The 16362-nt window shown below is 42.8% G+C and overlaps 1 protein-coding gene across 5 annotated transcripts in view; it reads right to left on the bottom strand.

The window, feature by feature from the left end:
* The window catches only part of ptprsa (protein tyrosine phosphatase receptor type Sa), a 168520-nt gene that overhangs the window by 114925 nt on the left and 37233 nt on the right, over nucleotides 1-16362 (bottom strand). For all 5 annotated transcript variants that reach the window (XM_084012035.1, XM_084012037.1, XM_084012036.1 and 2 more), the window contains exon 2: nucleotides 9395-9622. In XM_084012035.1, coding sequence (XP_083868161.1) covers nucleotides 9395-9491 — 97 coding nt within the window. In that variant the 5' untranslated portion in view covers nucleotides 9492-9622. The remainder of the gene's footprint in view (nucleotides 1-9394; nucleotides 9623-16362) is intronic.

The following is a 16362-nucleotide window of genomic DNA, read 5'->3' as shown; positions in this document are numbered from 1 at the left end:
TGGACCGTGGATCAATTACACAATTTAACAGTCATAGTTTGAAATAAAATTGTACTGCCGATCGTCCTCAATCGGTATTCAGTAAAAGTATCAGAGTAAATGCTTTGTTATGTAATGATGCTTTCAGTAAATCTAGTAAAGAAGAAAAGGTCAGGGTACATCATAACATAACCACGATGTGTTCAGTGTCTTATCAAATGTAGTTTTTGGCGAGACTCAGTCGAGAGGGAATTCTCACCTGTTTAACTTTAACTCGAGTTTTAAGCAGCTTCTGGTAAAGCATTGAAAATAATAATGCCAAGGTTTATTCAATCTCTATTTTCCTAATGATTTGAATTGTGTTTTATGCCAATGACATTCTATATACTTATAACAAACTGCGACTTTAACTTCAGTGTATTATATTGAATAATACTGTATATTTTACCTCATTGTAGTGCATTTCATGTTATTGTATTTTTGTTCAGTATTGAGACGAGTCACTTTGATATAGTTATGACGTCATCAACATTATTTCACCTCTAATCCACCCAGGTTGGCTAAACCGCCCATGAATGTCTACTATAATGCAATAACTACAGGAATGCAGTGCAAGATTGTCTGAACTCTGATGAGTATAATTAACCTTTTTTCTCTCTCTTTTATTCCACTGAGCTTCTGCTGCCAGTTACTGTTGACTTTCTTTTTTTCTGTTTTGGGGAATTTAGCCCTTGGAACGTTGCCAGTAATTGAAGGTTAGAAAAAAGGTTGAGTGGCATCAGGTTAAACTGCTTAAAATAAATCCCAATAATGAGTGATGGCACCTCATCATATCATCAAACACTAAGGTGTATTCACAATGTGTCATTGGTAAAAAAAAAACACACATTTCACATGAAACCTGTTGCTTCCTACGTGTGAGCTCTGTCTGCTAGCCGCTCTCTCTTCACAAAGCAACATTCATCAAGTTTAAAAAAGGATTTCCTGTGAAATAAGTACCACATTGTTAAAAAAAAAAGTATTTTAGAAACTGGTAGAAGAGGCTTCCTTTTCTTGATTCACAGTAATTGTATTATTTACCTGAAATCTTGAATAAGGCTTTCTCGGCAATACAATAAAATGCTATTTAGCAACTTGAACCCATTAGTCATCTTTGGGTCTACTGGTTTAAAAAGTGAATGTGGAAAACAATTAAATATATTTCCATTTTTCATAACTATATAATTGAGTTTAGGACGTCCTCTGTGTTCTGTGGGTATATGAATGTTACCCGGGGGGCTTTTTTGATTCCCACCTGAAAATCGTACACGCTTCTTTTGCTGTAAGGTACCTCGTGGAAAAGTCGCCTGCGTTATGTTACCAGGGATGACATTGAAAGGACGTTGCGTCCGCAGTGGCCATTTGTCCTTTCTACCTACGTATCTCCCTATTCCCCAAGCTTCTCTCAGACATGCTGTGGTACGGCGCCGCCCAGATAAGCACACGAGACCTGTCTTTATCTGCCTGGCAGGGGGACATGGCCTGAGCTAAAATAACCAGCAATGGGGGCCCCGGCTATCTTCACAAGGCCCCGAGAATAGAACAGATCCATGCAAACACGACCGGCTAGCAGGAGGGGAGGGGGGGGGGGGGGGAGGCGAACCTCACACTGTGCACACAGACGCTTGTTTAGCTAATACATCTACCACCTGCTACTGGACGCTACCTCTGTTGGACCCGATAACACAGAATACACAAGCATTGTGATTATAGAGTGGCGGAGAGTGGGAGGTAAGGTATGTGAATATGAGACAGCTCCATTTACACTTTTTTTTTGTGTGTGTGTTGTCGTTTGCTAGAGAGGGTGTAAAGAGGAGGGAGGCGAGGGGGGAGGGGGACTGGCTTTATGACTAATACAGTAATTGATGGAGGAAAGCTTCTTGGGTCATAAATAGGAGCCATTATCTGCTGGATTAACAAAGTGGGAGACAAAATGACGCGAGGGCCATTCAGTGATTTGCGGAGAAAAGGCAGAGAATTGGGGAAAGGGCACTATCCATCTTGCTACAAATAGCTATGTTACAGAGGATACAGGCCTTTTTTGTTCCGTGTCTGGAAAGAACATTTGGTGCTATTCGTGGTACAACAAGGACCATAATTCCACTTTCTCCCGTCAGTCATGGGCGGAGGGTGTGGTGGGTTTTTTTCCCCCCCACTGTCGTACAGCAACAATATAAAAGTGTATAACATATTTAGGATATTTTCATCTCCACTCCTTGTCACTTTATTTAGCATGTTTACAAAGTGGATGAGAGCAACGTGAACGGCCGCGTGTTTCTGATTTGAAGTTGATTTACTTGTTAATCCTGGCCGAGATTCAATTTAATTTCCGCATTAGCCAAGCAGCAGACACATGTCACGCACAGTCTAGGCCGAATGCTTAAAGGGGAAACAAACAACCAATAACCGAAGTGGAGTTTGGAGTCTCGATTACTGATTTGATATGATGTAATTTGAGCGAAGCCAAATAGACCAGCAGTGCATAGAGATGTTGCTGACGTTGAAACCACCTGGACCTCCGAGGTGCAGGGATTTAACCAGCTTGCATATCTGATCCAAAAGGACTCAGCAGGCCGTCCGTCGGTCCTGGACCCGACTATAAAAACCCTACAAGCCTTTATCAAGAAGCGTACACGCACACACAGATATATACTCTCGGAGGGATGACAGTCGGATAGATCGGAAGATAGATTGATTCCGCTGGATGGGCCTTCATGTCGATGCATTAAACAGCACACACACACACACACACGAACAACACATGCACCTTCTCAATCACAATCACACACACAGACACACACCCTCCAGGTCTACAACAACCAAGCCCCCATCAATCAGGACCAATTCTCACAGGCTGCCTGAGCAAGCACCATCGCTATGGAAACCAAGCCTTTTACTCTAAAGCCACCTTGCTTTGCCTTGTCTGGAGGCTTTCACACACAATCACTGCCACGACAAAGACTAGCAGACTCCTGCGACAACCTTGAATTGGGCGAGAAAGAGAGCGAGGAGAGAGACGTACGTCGTGCCGGGTCTGTCGTCAATTCCCGATTCGGGAAAAAAAAAAACGTTTGTGTGTGAAGATGTATGCCAACTTAGAAGATGAACAGCTGGTCAACAATGTGGGTAATAGAGAAGACGTCCCCTATTATATGGATCCAGTTCATTTAAGAGGGCAGCACATTTCCATCAGCTCAAGCTAGCATGTAGAATTCTGTAGCGCCAAATGTAAAAACAGCAGTGCACTTAGCTCATACTCATGTCGTTGAAGGGGAAAACCTTGCAATGCTGTGATTGTGCTGCTTGAATTGATGCTTAAAATAAACATGAATGTTGTGGCAGTCATGTTAAAAAAAATAGCTGTAGCTTTATTCCACAGGGCATGTTTGGGTCAGGCTCCATTCCCATATAACCCTTATTTTGGCTGTGCAAGCTTACGGGTTAATGAAACAGTTGCTTTTCCAATTAAAATATAAGGAAGAAAGGCTAATAGGGATTTGCTCTCGGGGCAGTCGGGGTGCCAAGCGGTGGGTATAATGATTCAAAGAGCCAGTTTGTACTGTCTGGACAGGACAGGCAGTTCCCACATTGGAAAATTGTCCTTTTTGTGGGCAAACCGTGTCTTGAAATTATATTTCCTTACGACGATTGAATAAAAAGGCAGAATTATCTTTGCCTGTTTAAATATCACTTTTTTGAGAAAGATTTCATGAATGGAATGACATAATACGAGTGAAAAGAAATGCCTTGTTTAAAAAGCATTATTGCATCTTTCATCAACCGTTTCAAACTATTGATTTCCTGCGCCCAAGAAATGAAATATGTCTTCATTAGTATTCACATGAGAAAACAAAGATTCCAGGGCTCGGTAGTGTGATTTTTTTTTGTGCGAACCCTTCCCCGTTGCATCACACAGTGTGCCATCTATGTTGACTGCGCTGCGAGCGAACTCGCAGGGCTCAGGGTTTGCAGTCCATGAGGGAGTTGTGGCAGGATGTGGGAACCTAGTATAAAATAAGTTCTGGAGTGTTAGTACCCAGAGGTGAAAAACGTTGCCCGACCACACTGCTGTCGCAATGAAGCTGCATTTCTAAAAAAAAAAAAAAGGAGTGGCAAACTTGTACAAATTGGTCCCATTGAAACTATTGTTGAGGGCGAAAGGAAAAAGAAGTGAAACACACAGCGTATCCCTCCACCCATTGGAAATAAATAGGCTCAATTCCTCTGGGAGAGGGGAGGGGAAATTTCGCTTAAGTGTGTGTCTGATTTTCAAAATGGCCACGTAGCACACATGAAGGAGGTGGAATTGGGAACAATTTTGTGTCATTTAGAGACTCACTTGAGACAATTGACACTTGTTGCCTCACTAAGTGAAGAGTGCACCTCCAATTGCTGAATCTATTAAAGGTCTGATCAAAACAAAAAACGAGAATGAAGACAATAGAGCCCCGACAAGCTCCACTGAGAATACAACGGCATCTTCCTTTCTCAAATCCAAGTAAAGGAACAGACAAGGGGAAGGGATCCACCTGTGCAGTCTGTCCACCGGACAAACATCTTTCTTTGAGGGAGTTTCATAAAAAAAAACTCAGGAAGATCCAAAACATGTTCATGAAAGCATTGACGGCATTTTAAAAGCCACCACAGTGGTGTGTTGAATTCCTCACTGCTGGAAGAAAGAAAAAAAGAGCAATAACGCCTTTCACGCATGTCAATCTATCAGGATGTTCTGTCAAACAGAGTTCATATAACATTGCTCAAACTACTGAGGCATGTTACTGAAAAGGGACCCAGAAAGTGACGATGATTGGAAAGAAAAGAAGAGATATTAAAGTATCACAGCTAGTTGATCCATTGTGCTTCTGAAAATGGTTAGAGGTACATTTCAATGAAAGTAACCGACTAACTAATTGTTTCCCCGTGCCATTTTGAAGGTTACAGCTCTGAAAACACAACTTTCAGAAAGCTCACGGTGCCAACAGGCTACTTGAGACGGGGATTCATGCCTTTAACTCAATTAAAAATTAACTTGTTTTCTTCTCATTTGAGAGAAGAAGAAGGAAAAAAAGGGTAAACACGAGGCCGAGCTCGCAACAGCAGGTTGCCAATAAAATTGAATTTGACAGAATTAACTTGACAGTGTTGGCTCAAACATTAATTTGACTGGAAAATACAGGGAGAGGGAAAGAGAGAGAGAAACAGATATGTGGGGGGAACAAGAACAAGAAAATAGCAGCTCCACTAAAGGGCTTCATTTTTTTTGCTACCAATTGGCAGCTTCAAAGGGATATACATAATTGAACACCTTCACCCCATCACCGTGAGTTCTGGCCAATTACTATTAGCAGTACTTTGCCAAGAATGCTACTGTTGAGTACTCTGAAAGACTAAAAATGATGAAGGGGTGAAAAGCCAAAAAGAATGCTGACAAACAATCTTGTCTCCGTGTCCAAGAACTGAAACCCAAATACAAAGAAATGTTATAAGAGATAGAGAGAATTAAAGCAAGGGTGGGTAATGCAGTTTAGAAAAAACAAATTGTTGTGTGAGCGTGGGTTCTCTCCGGGTTCTCCGGCTTCCTCCCACAGTCCAAAGACATGCAGGATGGGGATAGGTTCATTGGTGACTCTAAATTGCCCGTAGGTGTGAATGTGAGCATGAATGGTTGTTTGTCTCTACATGTCGGCCCTGCGATAGACTGGCGTCCTGTCCAGGGTGTACCCTGCCTTCGCCCAATGACAGCTGGGATCGGCTCCAGCCCCCCCGTGACCCTGAATACAGGATAAGCGGTAAAAAAAGTTCTGACAAACAATATCAGGTATATGTGGCTGTAGCAGGACTAATGGGCACTAAGGTTCATTAGGGGTCTTTGGAAGGAGGGCCGTTGCTGGATTTAGCTTTTGGAGGTAGTGCTGCTCGCTCCTTTCTCTGAAAAATTTGGATGATTTCTAAAACCTAGTTTCCTCTTGCTGTGTTTCTCCAATGTGGCCCACCCAACATTTAACTGGGGAAAAGGTAAGAAAATGTAAAAATATCGGAAAATAATTTCCCTTCAGCGTGTGCCACTACAGAAACACCGTGGCAACTATGTCACCCCACAGCTCATAAATAATACAAACAAAATGAGAACATTTAATCAGCCTCCCTCACACCTTAGAGGGAAACATTAAACGTGCCTTTTGGGTGCTGTGGTTGATGTGGTTCTTTAAAGCAGTACGGTCTAATATGCATACAGACAACTTTCAACTGTGTTTTTTTTTTGTGTTTTGCCCCTTTTAATCATGACTAAAAAAGTAATCTGGGTTGCAATTTTGCACAAATTCTATAAATAGATGACTTCATTTCCTCTTTAAAAACTTATTTTCCAGTAAAGACAGAACATAATACCTATGACATTATGCAGCCTGTGTGCACACACGCACACACATACACACACACACCTGCACACAAATCTTTTTCAAACATGCAGACACAGACACACAAACAGGGAGCCGAGCATTATTACGGTAAGGGTGGCGGGATTTATGGAGGCATCTTTCTTTCTCTTTTGATTAAAAGTGTCTCCTTCCCGATGTGATTTATGAGTTTAAATGGAAGAGATGGAGGGCAGAGAGAGAGAGAGAGAGAGAGAGAGAGTTGGAGGGAGGGAGGGAGGGAGGGATGCGAGAGGAAGGGATGACATCATTCTTTCTGCTGGGTTTTTCTACAAAAGGGTGGCATCCACTTTGTGTGGGCGTGTGATCGCGTGTGTGTGAGAGAGAAAAAGTGGGGGGGTTAGTGTCGTTGTCCCCCCCCTCAGGTGGGAGTGAATATAATTGGACAACTGCACCACTGGGTTGTGTGCGTGTGTGTGTGTGTGTGTGTGTGCGGTTGTGCATGTGGGTGTGAAAGACAATCAGAGAGCACAAGATGGTAGTGTGTGTGTGTGTGTGTGTGAGTGTGTGTACATATATCTCCAGACCTAATTGTGGGACAGTGAGAGAGAGAGAGAGAGAGAGAGAGAGAGAGAGAGAGAGAGAGAGAGAGAGAGAGAGAGAGAGAGAGCTTGACAAAACAGCGATCATATCCACAGGCAGTGCAGACAAAGACTGGCAGATACTGACAGATGGGGGGAGTAGCCTGCTGTTAGTATATTTGTAAGTATGTGTGTGTATGTAAGAGAGGGGGGGTAATCTCCATCAAAGATGAAGCAGACTGTACTGAATGCCATTTAAACCCGGGTGAGCAAACAGAGGCTGCAAATTGGTTCAAGTGGAACAGAAGAAAACGAGTCCCAACGCGGTGAGCGAGTAAACCCGAGGACCGAACACGCAACAAACCGTCTTCAGACGCAACACGTTAAGATAGGCACCCTTTTGCTGGGTGGGAATAAAAAATAAAAAAAAAGGAGCAGCCATTCTGTCGGCGAGAAAAGGAAAAAGGCTGAAAAAGGGAAGGGAACAAAGACATCTGTTTGACATCTGCCTGAGTGCAATTTCAGATGTTTGCAGCCAGCTGAGCTGAAAGACACTCAGATGAGTCCGCCAGACACTCCAACCAGCACGCAATCAAGAGCAGACAGCTTCGTTGCAACACGAGAACAAGGAAATCAAGCCCTCTTCATGTTATCCTGAAGCGTCGAGAACATGCTCGCTGGATGTCAGACACGCAGACAGACAGACACGCAGACAGACAGAGGCAATTCATCTTTCAAATGATCCTCAGATAGACGGCAAAATCAAGCAACTTCCCCCCAAAATCTCCGATGCAACACCTGGACTGTGGAGCGAAATGCCTAAAATGTCACATCTGCTGAATCTCAAGACATTTTTAAGTGCCGTTTTAGGACAGATTTATATTCTCTTGCTGGCAGTTTTTATGGATTCTGTCTCTTTTTCCCCCCTTTTTTAAGGACTTCTTCATTTCATTGTCTGTGTAGACTTATTGTAGTTTTGCAGTTTGCCTGGCTCCTCTTGTGATAAGCACTTTGATCCAAACTTATTTCGTTATTTAGGTGTGACGTGACTTTTTTTTTTTATCCGTCAAAGAGACCGCTGCACTGCTTTGAGACGGCGCCAGAGAGGAGGGGGGTGAGATCCAATGAAAACAAGACGATGACATAGTCCAGCCTTTCCTCTCGCACACACACACAAACAGAAAACAGAGGCACGCACATCATTTACATGTTGCATAAACTTGTCACCGACACACATGCTCACAATGATCAACAGATGTACACGCATTCATCACTTCTACTTCACACACTCCCCAACACTCCCACCTACACACACACAGAGGATTTACCAACAATGAAGCCCAAGGGGGAGCCTCCCCACCTCGCCATCACTCTTGTTCTACTTCTCTGCAGAGCCTCTCTCTAAGCCCATCTTAACGGGGAAATGGTGCAGAACAAATCCTAAACAGGACTTGACAGGGTGGGATAAGAGACTACTCGCGTTCCTCTCTTGCTAACATGTACGAATCGACGTCGTCGCCGCGGCGTCACCCGTTGGTTTGTGGACGACCGGTTTTGAAGCCGGTTCGGGAGTCGCCATCTTGGTTTTTTGGCCGATCGCATTTTTAGGAAACCAAGATACAAGATAGTAAGTTACGATTAACTGTTGCAAACTGAAAACGCGCTGTGAAAGGGTTAAAGTTGGAAGACACAGCATAAAGCATAACCTTCTGTATCGTCTATTTGACTCTAAATGGGATAATCATTTCCAAAACGAACATCGTGCCGTATTGAAGTCAACTTGAAACTAGCAACTGAGACCATAAACTCATATGTGTACAGTGTTTATTGAGGTAATAAATCTTTTATACAACTGGATTATTTTTCCTGTTGGTTCTGAGAAATTATTCAAGTTTTATGGAACTTCTTCATTGGCATTACTTTTCAGAAATGGAGGTTCTAACATGGGAAGTTATGGAGGACAAATGCATGTGCCTAAATGATTAATACCAAGCCAGAGCTGATCTGTATGACAGAATAATCAATGTTGAGTTGATCAGCATCTACATATTATTGTCTTTGGGGTGCCTTTGAGCGAAATCCTGGAGGTCCTATATGCTCACTCATCATAAGTGCTATGCAAATACTAATGCAGATGTAAGAATACTCTTACAAGTCAAACCTGGCATCCTATAAACAACATCCCTTTTGCAGATGAAGAGAACCTTTCCAAGGTTGAGATGTCCACATTTTCAGATATGCAGTATGCCATCCTCACCAACAGCATATATCTATAAGGGGAAGGAAGGCTCACATGCCGTCCTCCACCTTTCAGCAGTATTCCCTGTTTCTGACCCGTGTATCAGATATGGATGATGGACCTGTAAAGGACGCTAGGGAGGCTGAGATGTTATCAGTAGTAGTCAGTGTCTCTGTACTTACATAAGGCGTGGGCGCCGGTGAGCAGCAGCGATAGCAGCAGAGTGGTGACAGGCAGCAGGAGTGGCAAGGAGAGGCGAGGGGCACCGCTGGTGGCCATCTTAGCTCCAGTAGGGCGAGGGGAGGGGGGGCAGGGAGGGGTGGGGTGGGGCGGGGTTGATCTTTGACCTGGAGAGCCGAGGCCCCGACTGCGCACGGAAGGCCGGGGTCTTCACGCAGGACGGTTTGGCACTCTGGAAGAAAGATGAGAACAAATTAGACGATTTTATAACTGGGAGGGTTCTTTTTTTTATGTTCAGTGTTGTTCTCCACACCCACAAACATAAGTTCCAAATCACGCCAATATATATGCATTGCATTTTTTGCATTTACATGAAGCTCTCAGCCAGAGCCACTTGCAAAAAAAAGGAAGGTTCTGCCTTCAAAACACACAATGCCTCCTTGCTGCTGACACATAAATGAAAGGTTATACAGTGGAGGCAAACCCCCCAAACCCTGTAACCTCCCCATCTCTCAACCAGGGTCCTCTCATATTCCTTAATTAGTGGGGGAGTCACCCTTTTTCCCTCTCCTTTCTTTCCTAATCGCCAGATCTTGTCGTTATTTGCTTATCTCATTGCCTTGTAATTACACAGGCACCCAATGATATTCCAGGCACCGTCTCTTTGTTTTAGTCAAATTGCCATTAATCCTCCAAGCTGCACACACACACACACAATCCTTTTTCTCATTGATATGTCTGGTGCAGCACCGAGCCCCCACTGAGTGGTTATACATACCCTTTAATTAAAAAGACGCCAATAAAGAGGCAAAGAAAAGAAAGAAAGTGAGGGATTCGTGACGTGAATGTAATGAGTTTGTCAATTTTCTCGACAAAAAGGCGATGTCTGTGTCAGCGATCGCACACTGTAAACACAAAAAGAAACTCCGTTCCTTCTCAGAGGACCCGGGTGACGGGACCCGGGGTTCAAGCTCCTATGTCAGCATCTGATGTGTCCTTGCGTGAGACACTTAGCTCCTCTCAGCTCCGGGGGGATGCTGCTGCTCAGCCGAACCCACGGGAGGGGCGAGGGCGACTCTCCAGAAGTGAGATTAATTACCTGCACGCCGGGTGGCTAACAGGGTGCCATATAGTACAAACTGTGCAGACAGTACAGCGTTTATTGTATACGCCCTGAGGCAAGTTGAATTTTCTCCAGGTAACCTTCAAGTTAAAGACAATGTAGTGTCGAAGCAGGTTCACCGTTCTGATCCGTGAAGCAGCAGCTTACAGATTCAAGATTCAAAGAGTTTATTACCATGTGCACGGTAAAGAAACGTGTTCCCCTGTCGTGTGACATATGACTTTCCCAGGTTACCACCATTCTGACGAGAGCCCCAATGACTGAAATCACGGCCTAATCTAATATAAAAGTAATTTACCTTCCCTTAAAAGACTGAGTGATAATAAAATAATAATTAATATGATTTATACAGCACTTTTTTTTAGGTACTCAAAGACACTTTAGATGCTGGACAAAGAAAGAATACAAATGTAAAATAAAAAAAAATAGTGGAAAAGATAAATACAAAATACAACATTTAGGGGTTTGACAGTTCAGCCATGTCAATGCTAACTTCCAAGGAGTTGAAAGGTTTATATGCATGGCTACTGTACAGTGTGTGACTGTGGCGGACAACCACAGCTAATTGCAGTGTAACCGAGCACCTCAGACAGCAGGGCATAGGCAAGCCCCGCCCCCTTCACAGCCACCGGACTCCTCGACCGGCGAGATGAAACGGGGGCCGACGCACACGGCGGTGGCAGGCCCCAAAACCACAAACACGTATGACACACACACTCGGCGTCAAGTGTGTAAAGCCTCTGGCATCTGAAAACACTCTTTTTTTTTCTCTCCACAAATTCAAACTGAAATGTTGTGAAAGCACAAAGTGTGGCCAAAAAAAAAAACACACAAAAGGGAAATATCAACAAAAGGTCTTTTGTGGTGACGCCATGCCAGAGAAGAGTGGGCGTCTTTCAGAAGCTTCGGCTCATCTTTCAACACAATGCAATGCGCACACGACCAACATGTGCTTCCTTTTTCTATGTCCTGCAGGCCAGGTGAGAACTGAGAGGAAATGCAGAAACATGAATACAGAGAATAGGGGGGAGGTATCAAATGATCTAGAGATCTCTGAATGATGCTCCTATTGTTGTGGCTGTAAACTTTGGTGAAGGTGGAGGGAATCTCGCCACGCCTGGAGGGAATTACTCTATCTATGCTGACAAAGTGCCGAGGTTATGATTTATGGCCCTCCCCCCTCAGGGCACGGCTTCCTATCTCCACCTCTAGTCGCTATACAAACTTCACAACACACTTACACAAGCTATTGTTGTTCGGCCTCACCAAACATCACCCGTGGAGGATTGTGGGCTCCAGTTCAACCGTAGACACGTGCACGGCTCAAAAGGTGGCTTTTATGAAATGGACTTAAAAAACAAAACAAAGAATAGATAAAGAGGTTTGGAAGAGACACATATGTATTATGTATTAATCCCTGCAGGATGGGGAAGATAAGATCTCACTAACAGCAAGTGTGTCTCTAAACCAGAGGTCTTCAATGGCCAAGAACCCCCAAGGCTTATAGTGACCTGGTGGAGGGACCCCCTATTCCATATCATATAAAATTGTGTTCCTTATTAAACTGGGCCAATAATAATGTGTCGTGCAGCCTATAGGGCCATGTATGTAACAGCACTTTGTAATGATGTATTTTGGCATTTCTACGTCACAATTTCTCAACATAACATAAAACAAAGAGGAATATTTATATTTGCTTAATATATGTTGTATTTGTGTTAAGGTGTATTTTTGGACATATTTAAATTTTTGGAAGAAAAAAAGTTTGGGATCAAATCATTTCGGGGACTCCCTGCAGTAACTCTGCAGAACCCCCTAGGGGTCCCAGACCCCCTTGTGGAAGATCTCTGCTCTAAACAGAGACGTCAACATGTCACTAGAGCAGTTCCTTCACTCAAAAGACATGACACAGGAAGTACAGCATGCTTGTCCTGCTGTTAGCACCTGCATGGGAGAACCTGTCAACTCGAGCTCAAAGCACTTGTGGCATGTCCTCCAGAGATTCGTAGAATATATTTAGTATTGTGAGCAAAAAAATAGCATTGAAAAAAAAATGAATCTGTAAAAATGAGTAACAGTAAGATAATACTGTATGCTAATCGACCAAAACTCATTTTGTTAACCTTGTCCCGTAGACAATGTCCAGTGCAGCCGCATAGAGGTCATAAGCATTTATAAAACAGAAATAATCACAAGGATTTCTGCGATCAGGTGGAATTAAAATATTCAGTTTTAAGCAAATTCAGGCGAAGAAATGTAATGAAATAAGTGCAGCTCCTTTTTTATTCTTGGTTTTTAGACTGACAACCCGACAGCGAACGTCTCTCCATTAGATTCTATGTTAATCCCACTGATGGGCAATGAATATATTCTAGAAGCTAGAACTTTTTTCTTTTTCTTCTTCTTTTTTTACTTTTTACATCACTCCAGACATTAACCATTCACCAGGCTTCAGTAATTACAGTCAAAATGGCAGCGTAATTTCCACTGAGTGGTGGCAGTCACTGGCTATCAGGGACTCTCGCTTTGACATGGTCAAGCTTTAAATTCGGCTCGTTTCCCCCATGCAATATTGATACTAATGCATCTGATTACTGAGATTGAGAAAGGCAGCGGAGGGAAAAGGGGAGGTGGGAATTTGCGCCGTAAGCATGAAATGAGAGCAACAGATAGGAAATAGTGTGCACGTGCAGATCTACACACTAACGCCAAGAATAATTTAAAAAAAAGAAAGACAAAAAAAGAAAGAGCAAATCCTTCGAATGAAGGCACACATCATGGTGGAGCGATATATACCGATATATCATGATACTACAAGCAGGAACTATTTACTGATTCCATGCATTAAGCCTGTTACCATTTTGCCTCACCAGAGTCACTACTTCATGACTCCTTTTGTCCTTTTGCCAGTTTATATTTTTATTGGAATGATGTCACACGTAGACATGTTCAGTCAGTGTGTTAAAGAGCGACTAACAAGACTCTGACATCACAACGCAGGGAATAAACACAGTATACCATTAATTCCTACTTTTGCCTTTTCACTGGTATTTGTTCTCCTCCAAATACACGGATATTGTGATGCATATCATAGATGATTATCTTGCAATATATCGCGTATCGCAGTATCGTGATATCATCGTTATCGTGGGCAAAATATCGTGATGTTACTCTGTGGTTCCCACCCCTAGTATGTATGTAGATTTCTCGAGAAGAGACCGAGAGACGGGGGCCTTCAAGACAACGAGCTCTTATTAACACGTACACTGCACACATATTATGTTGTATTAACAAGGAGAAAAACAACCGTGACCTGATGGACCATGTTAATAATCCCTTTTATGAAGTGAACAGTGAGCTCACTTCACACACTCAGTTTAATGATGATCAAAACGCCGTGTTTGATGTCTAGAACTTCAAAAAGAATCAGATTTTATGTGTTGGACTTCCTACAGGGGAAGGATATTTTCCAAGTATTGTTTGGTTTGGTGCATGTGTTAAGAACACCTCATTTATTTAGGTGGTTTGGTAATAAAAAAGGGCATTTCATTACTTATGTTTTTTATGCTGTTAGAGGAAGTTAACCTATTCAGAATTGTACAGAATCCAAAGGTATCTCAGCGTGGCCTGAGACTCCCTTCCGGTTGAGTCTGATTCACTTTCTAAGAGGTTAAAGGCCAGAAGAAAAAGGTATTACTAACAATGATTTCTATAAAGAGCACAGGGGTCGTGTGAAACGAGCAGAGACCCACGTAGGTCAATTTATTCAAATGGGAACATTATTTACAACAAAGGCCACTAATGACATAACATCAGAGTTCTTGTTCGGTGCCTCCCACGCACAGCGAGTGCTTGACCGATGGCTTCGGGCCACTCTAGGATGCCACTTATCTGAGGGCCACTTTGAGGGCAATCTTTAACCCATTTTCAAACCAAACATTATAGTAATCATGTGATGAAGATATGTCTACAGAGGAGAAGAGCTAGACGTGTCTCCGGAATCGGAAAAATAATGTTGCAGGGCTAAAAGGGAGAAAATAATAATAATAATAACAGTAAATGATGCTTGGATTTGAAGATTTTCCGTTCACACAAACTGGCCTGAAATAATTCTTTAGCATTGATTTGTCATTTAAAAGACAGAGTCAATTGTGGAGATGTGGTTTTCTTTGATTTCATGTGTAATGATGACCTGACTCTTTTTTAGTAGACATTGTATTTCCTGCAATACGATATGATACACTACAAAACATAATATGAATTTGGGTAAATATGATTTTTCTTATGTAATTATAAAGATTTTGTACATGTATGCATGTAGGTTTGTTTGTTTGTATGTATGTGTGTTATGTTCTGTCTATTTGTGAAAAAAAAATGAGTGTTGTGCTGTTGTCTGTTGTAGAATGATGGAAAAAATAAAAATTTTCAAAAAAACATCACCCACTCTTAACTTTGCTATCTGTTGTTTATGTTCAGCCTTCAGCCGCCGTCTCAGCCTCTGCAGGCTTTTACCTTCGATGAAGTTTTTACACATCAGCTCAGAGTTACAGGCTTTTACCTCAACCAGTTTACTGCCTTTTACTGATTTACACCCTGCAGACGGGCCTCAACACACCGACACAAGATGCAGGTCCATTTGAATGTGTCCGTGTGTCTTACGACTAGGTTATTCGTGTGCGTCGTATAGGTCGGCGCTTGTGTATTCATGCCTCTGTGAACGAACATTTATTAACACGTATTCATGCATATATATGAGTCACACATAGGTATTTATGCATGCTTAAATATGTACATATAGACTAGTGCTCCATATGCGTGGTAGTCCGCATCTGCACAGTTCATTTGATATTTGCATTTGTATGTGTGCATTTGGCAAATAACTATGTAATGACTTGGAGCTTACGTGGCCGTGCATTATATATACGTGTCTCAGTGAAAAACAGAGATATTCCCGATACGAAACAAATCTACAGCAACCAGGATGTTTTCCACAGTTTTTCACCAAGCTGAAATCAGTATTGATTTCACATGTCATTGGTAAGGTCTCTCTCTCTTTCTCCGTCTACACATCTCCCTCTCCGGCCTCTAAACCCTTTTAGCTTCCTGCATCAGTCTATCGGCTACATCTTAAGGCAAAAAATCGACCACGAGAGAGAAAAAAAAGGAGGGGAAAAACAAACCCAGTGTACACTGTGTTGTGATACCTTAAAGCAATAAATGGGTAGAGACGTATAGGCAGCATAGAACTGTGTGTGTGTGTGTGTGTGTGTGTGTGTGTGTGTGTGTGTGTGTGTGTGTGTGAGAAGAAAGGTGTGTTTAGCTTCCAAATATATCCGGCTGATCAAACTAGCCATCCTGTAAATCTTCCATCCCTGTTTTCCTTTACGCCGACCCCCCTCCCCCCATTTCTCTCTCTCCTTCCCTTCCCTTCTCAAACTCATGCATACTAAACTATGCTTGCATTGCAGATGTTTGGTGGGGAATCATGAATTTGCATGGAACTGCAGGACTATTATGTAAATGCGACCAGTGTGTATCCACCTCCCAGCCTCCCAGTCTTTTGTCGCCGTTCTCTCCATCCTGAGAGATTTGTGTCGGAGGAATTTGAAAACAAGGCGCACCTGTCGCTAGCCACCGTGCGTAGAGTAGCCCCCGGGGGGAGGAGCTTAAGTATTCAGGGTACTCATGTGTGTTGCAAGAAACCACCATTGACGTTTTTACATTTAGCTTGGACTTACATAAAACTGCACTCGTGCAACAGGCAGTGAGGTGTGCAGAGCCAGAAGAAAGGGAACAGCAAAGCTATCATTACTCAATATATCAAAATGCAGAATGTCTGAGATGCAC

Source organism: Eutrigla gurnardus (assembly GCF_963514095.1).
Source record: "Eutrigla gurnardus genome assembly, chromosome: 6".
NCBI lineage: Eukaryota > Metazoa > Chordata > Actinopteri > Perciformes > Triglidae > Eutrigla > Eutrigla gurnardus.
The sequence above is the reverse complement of the archived record's forward strand: the minus strand, read 5'-3'. Positions and strand labels throughout refer to the sequence as shown.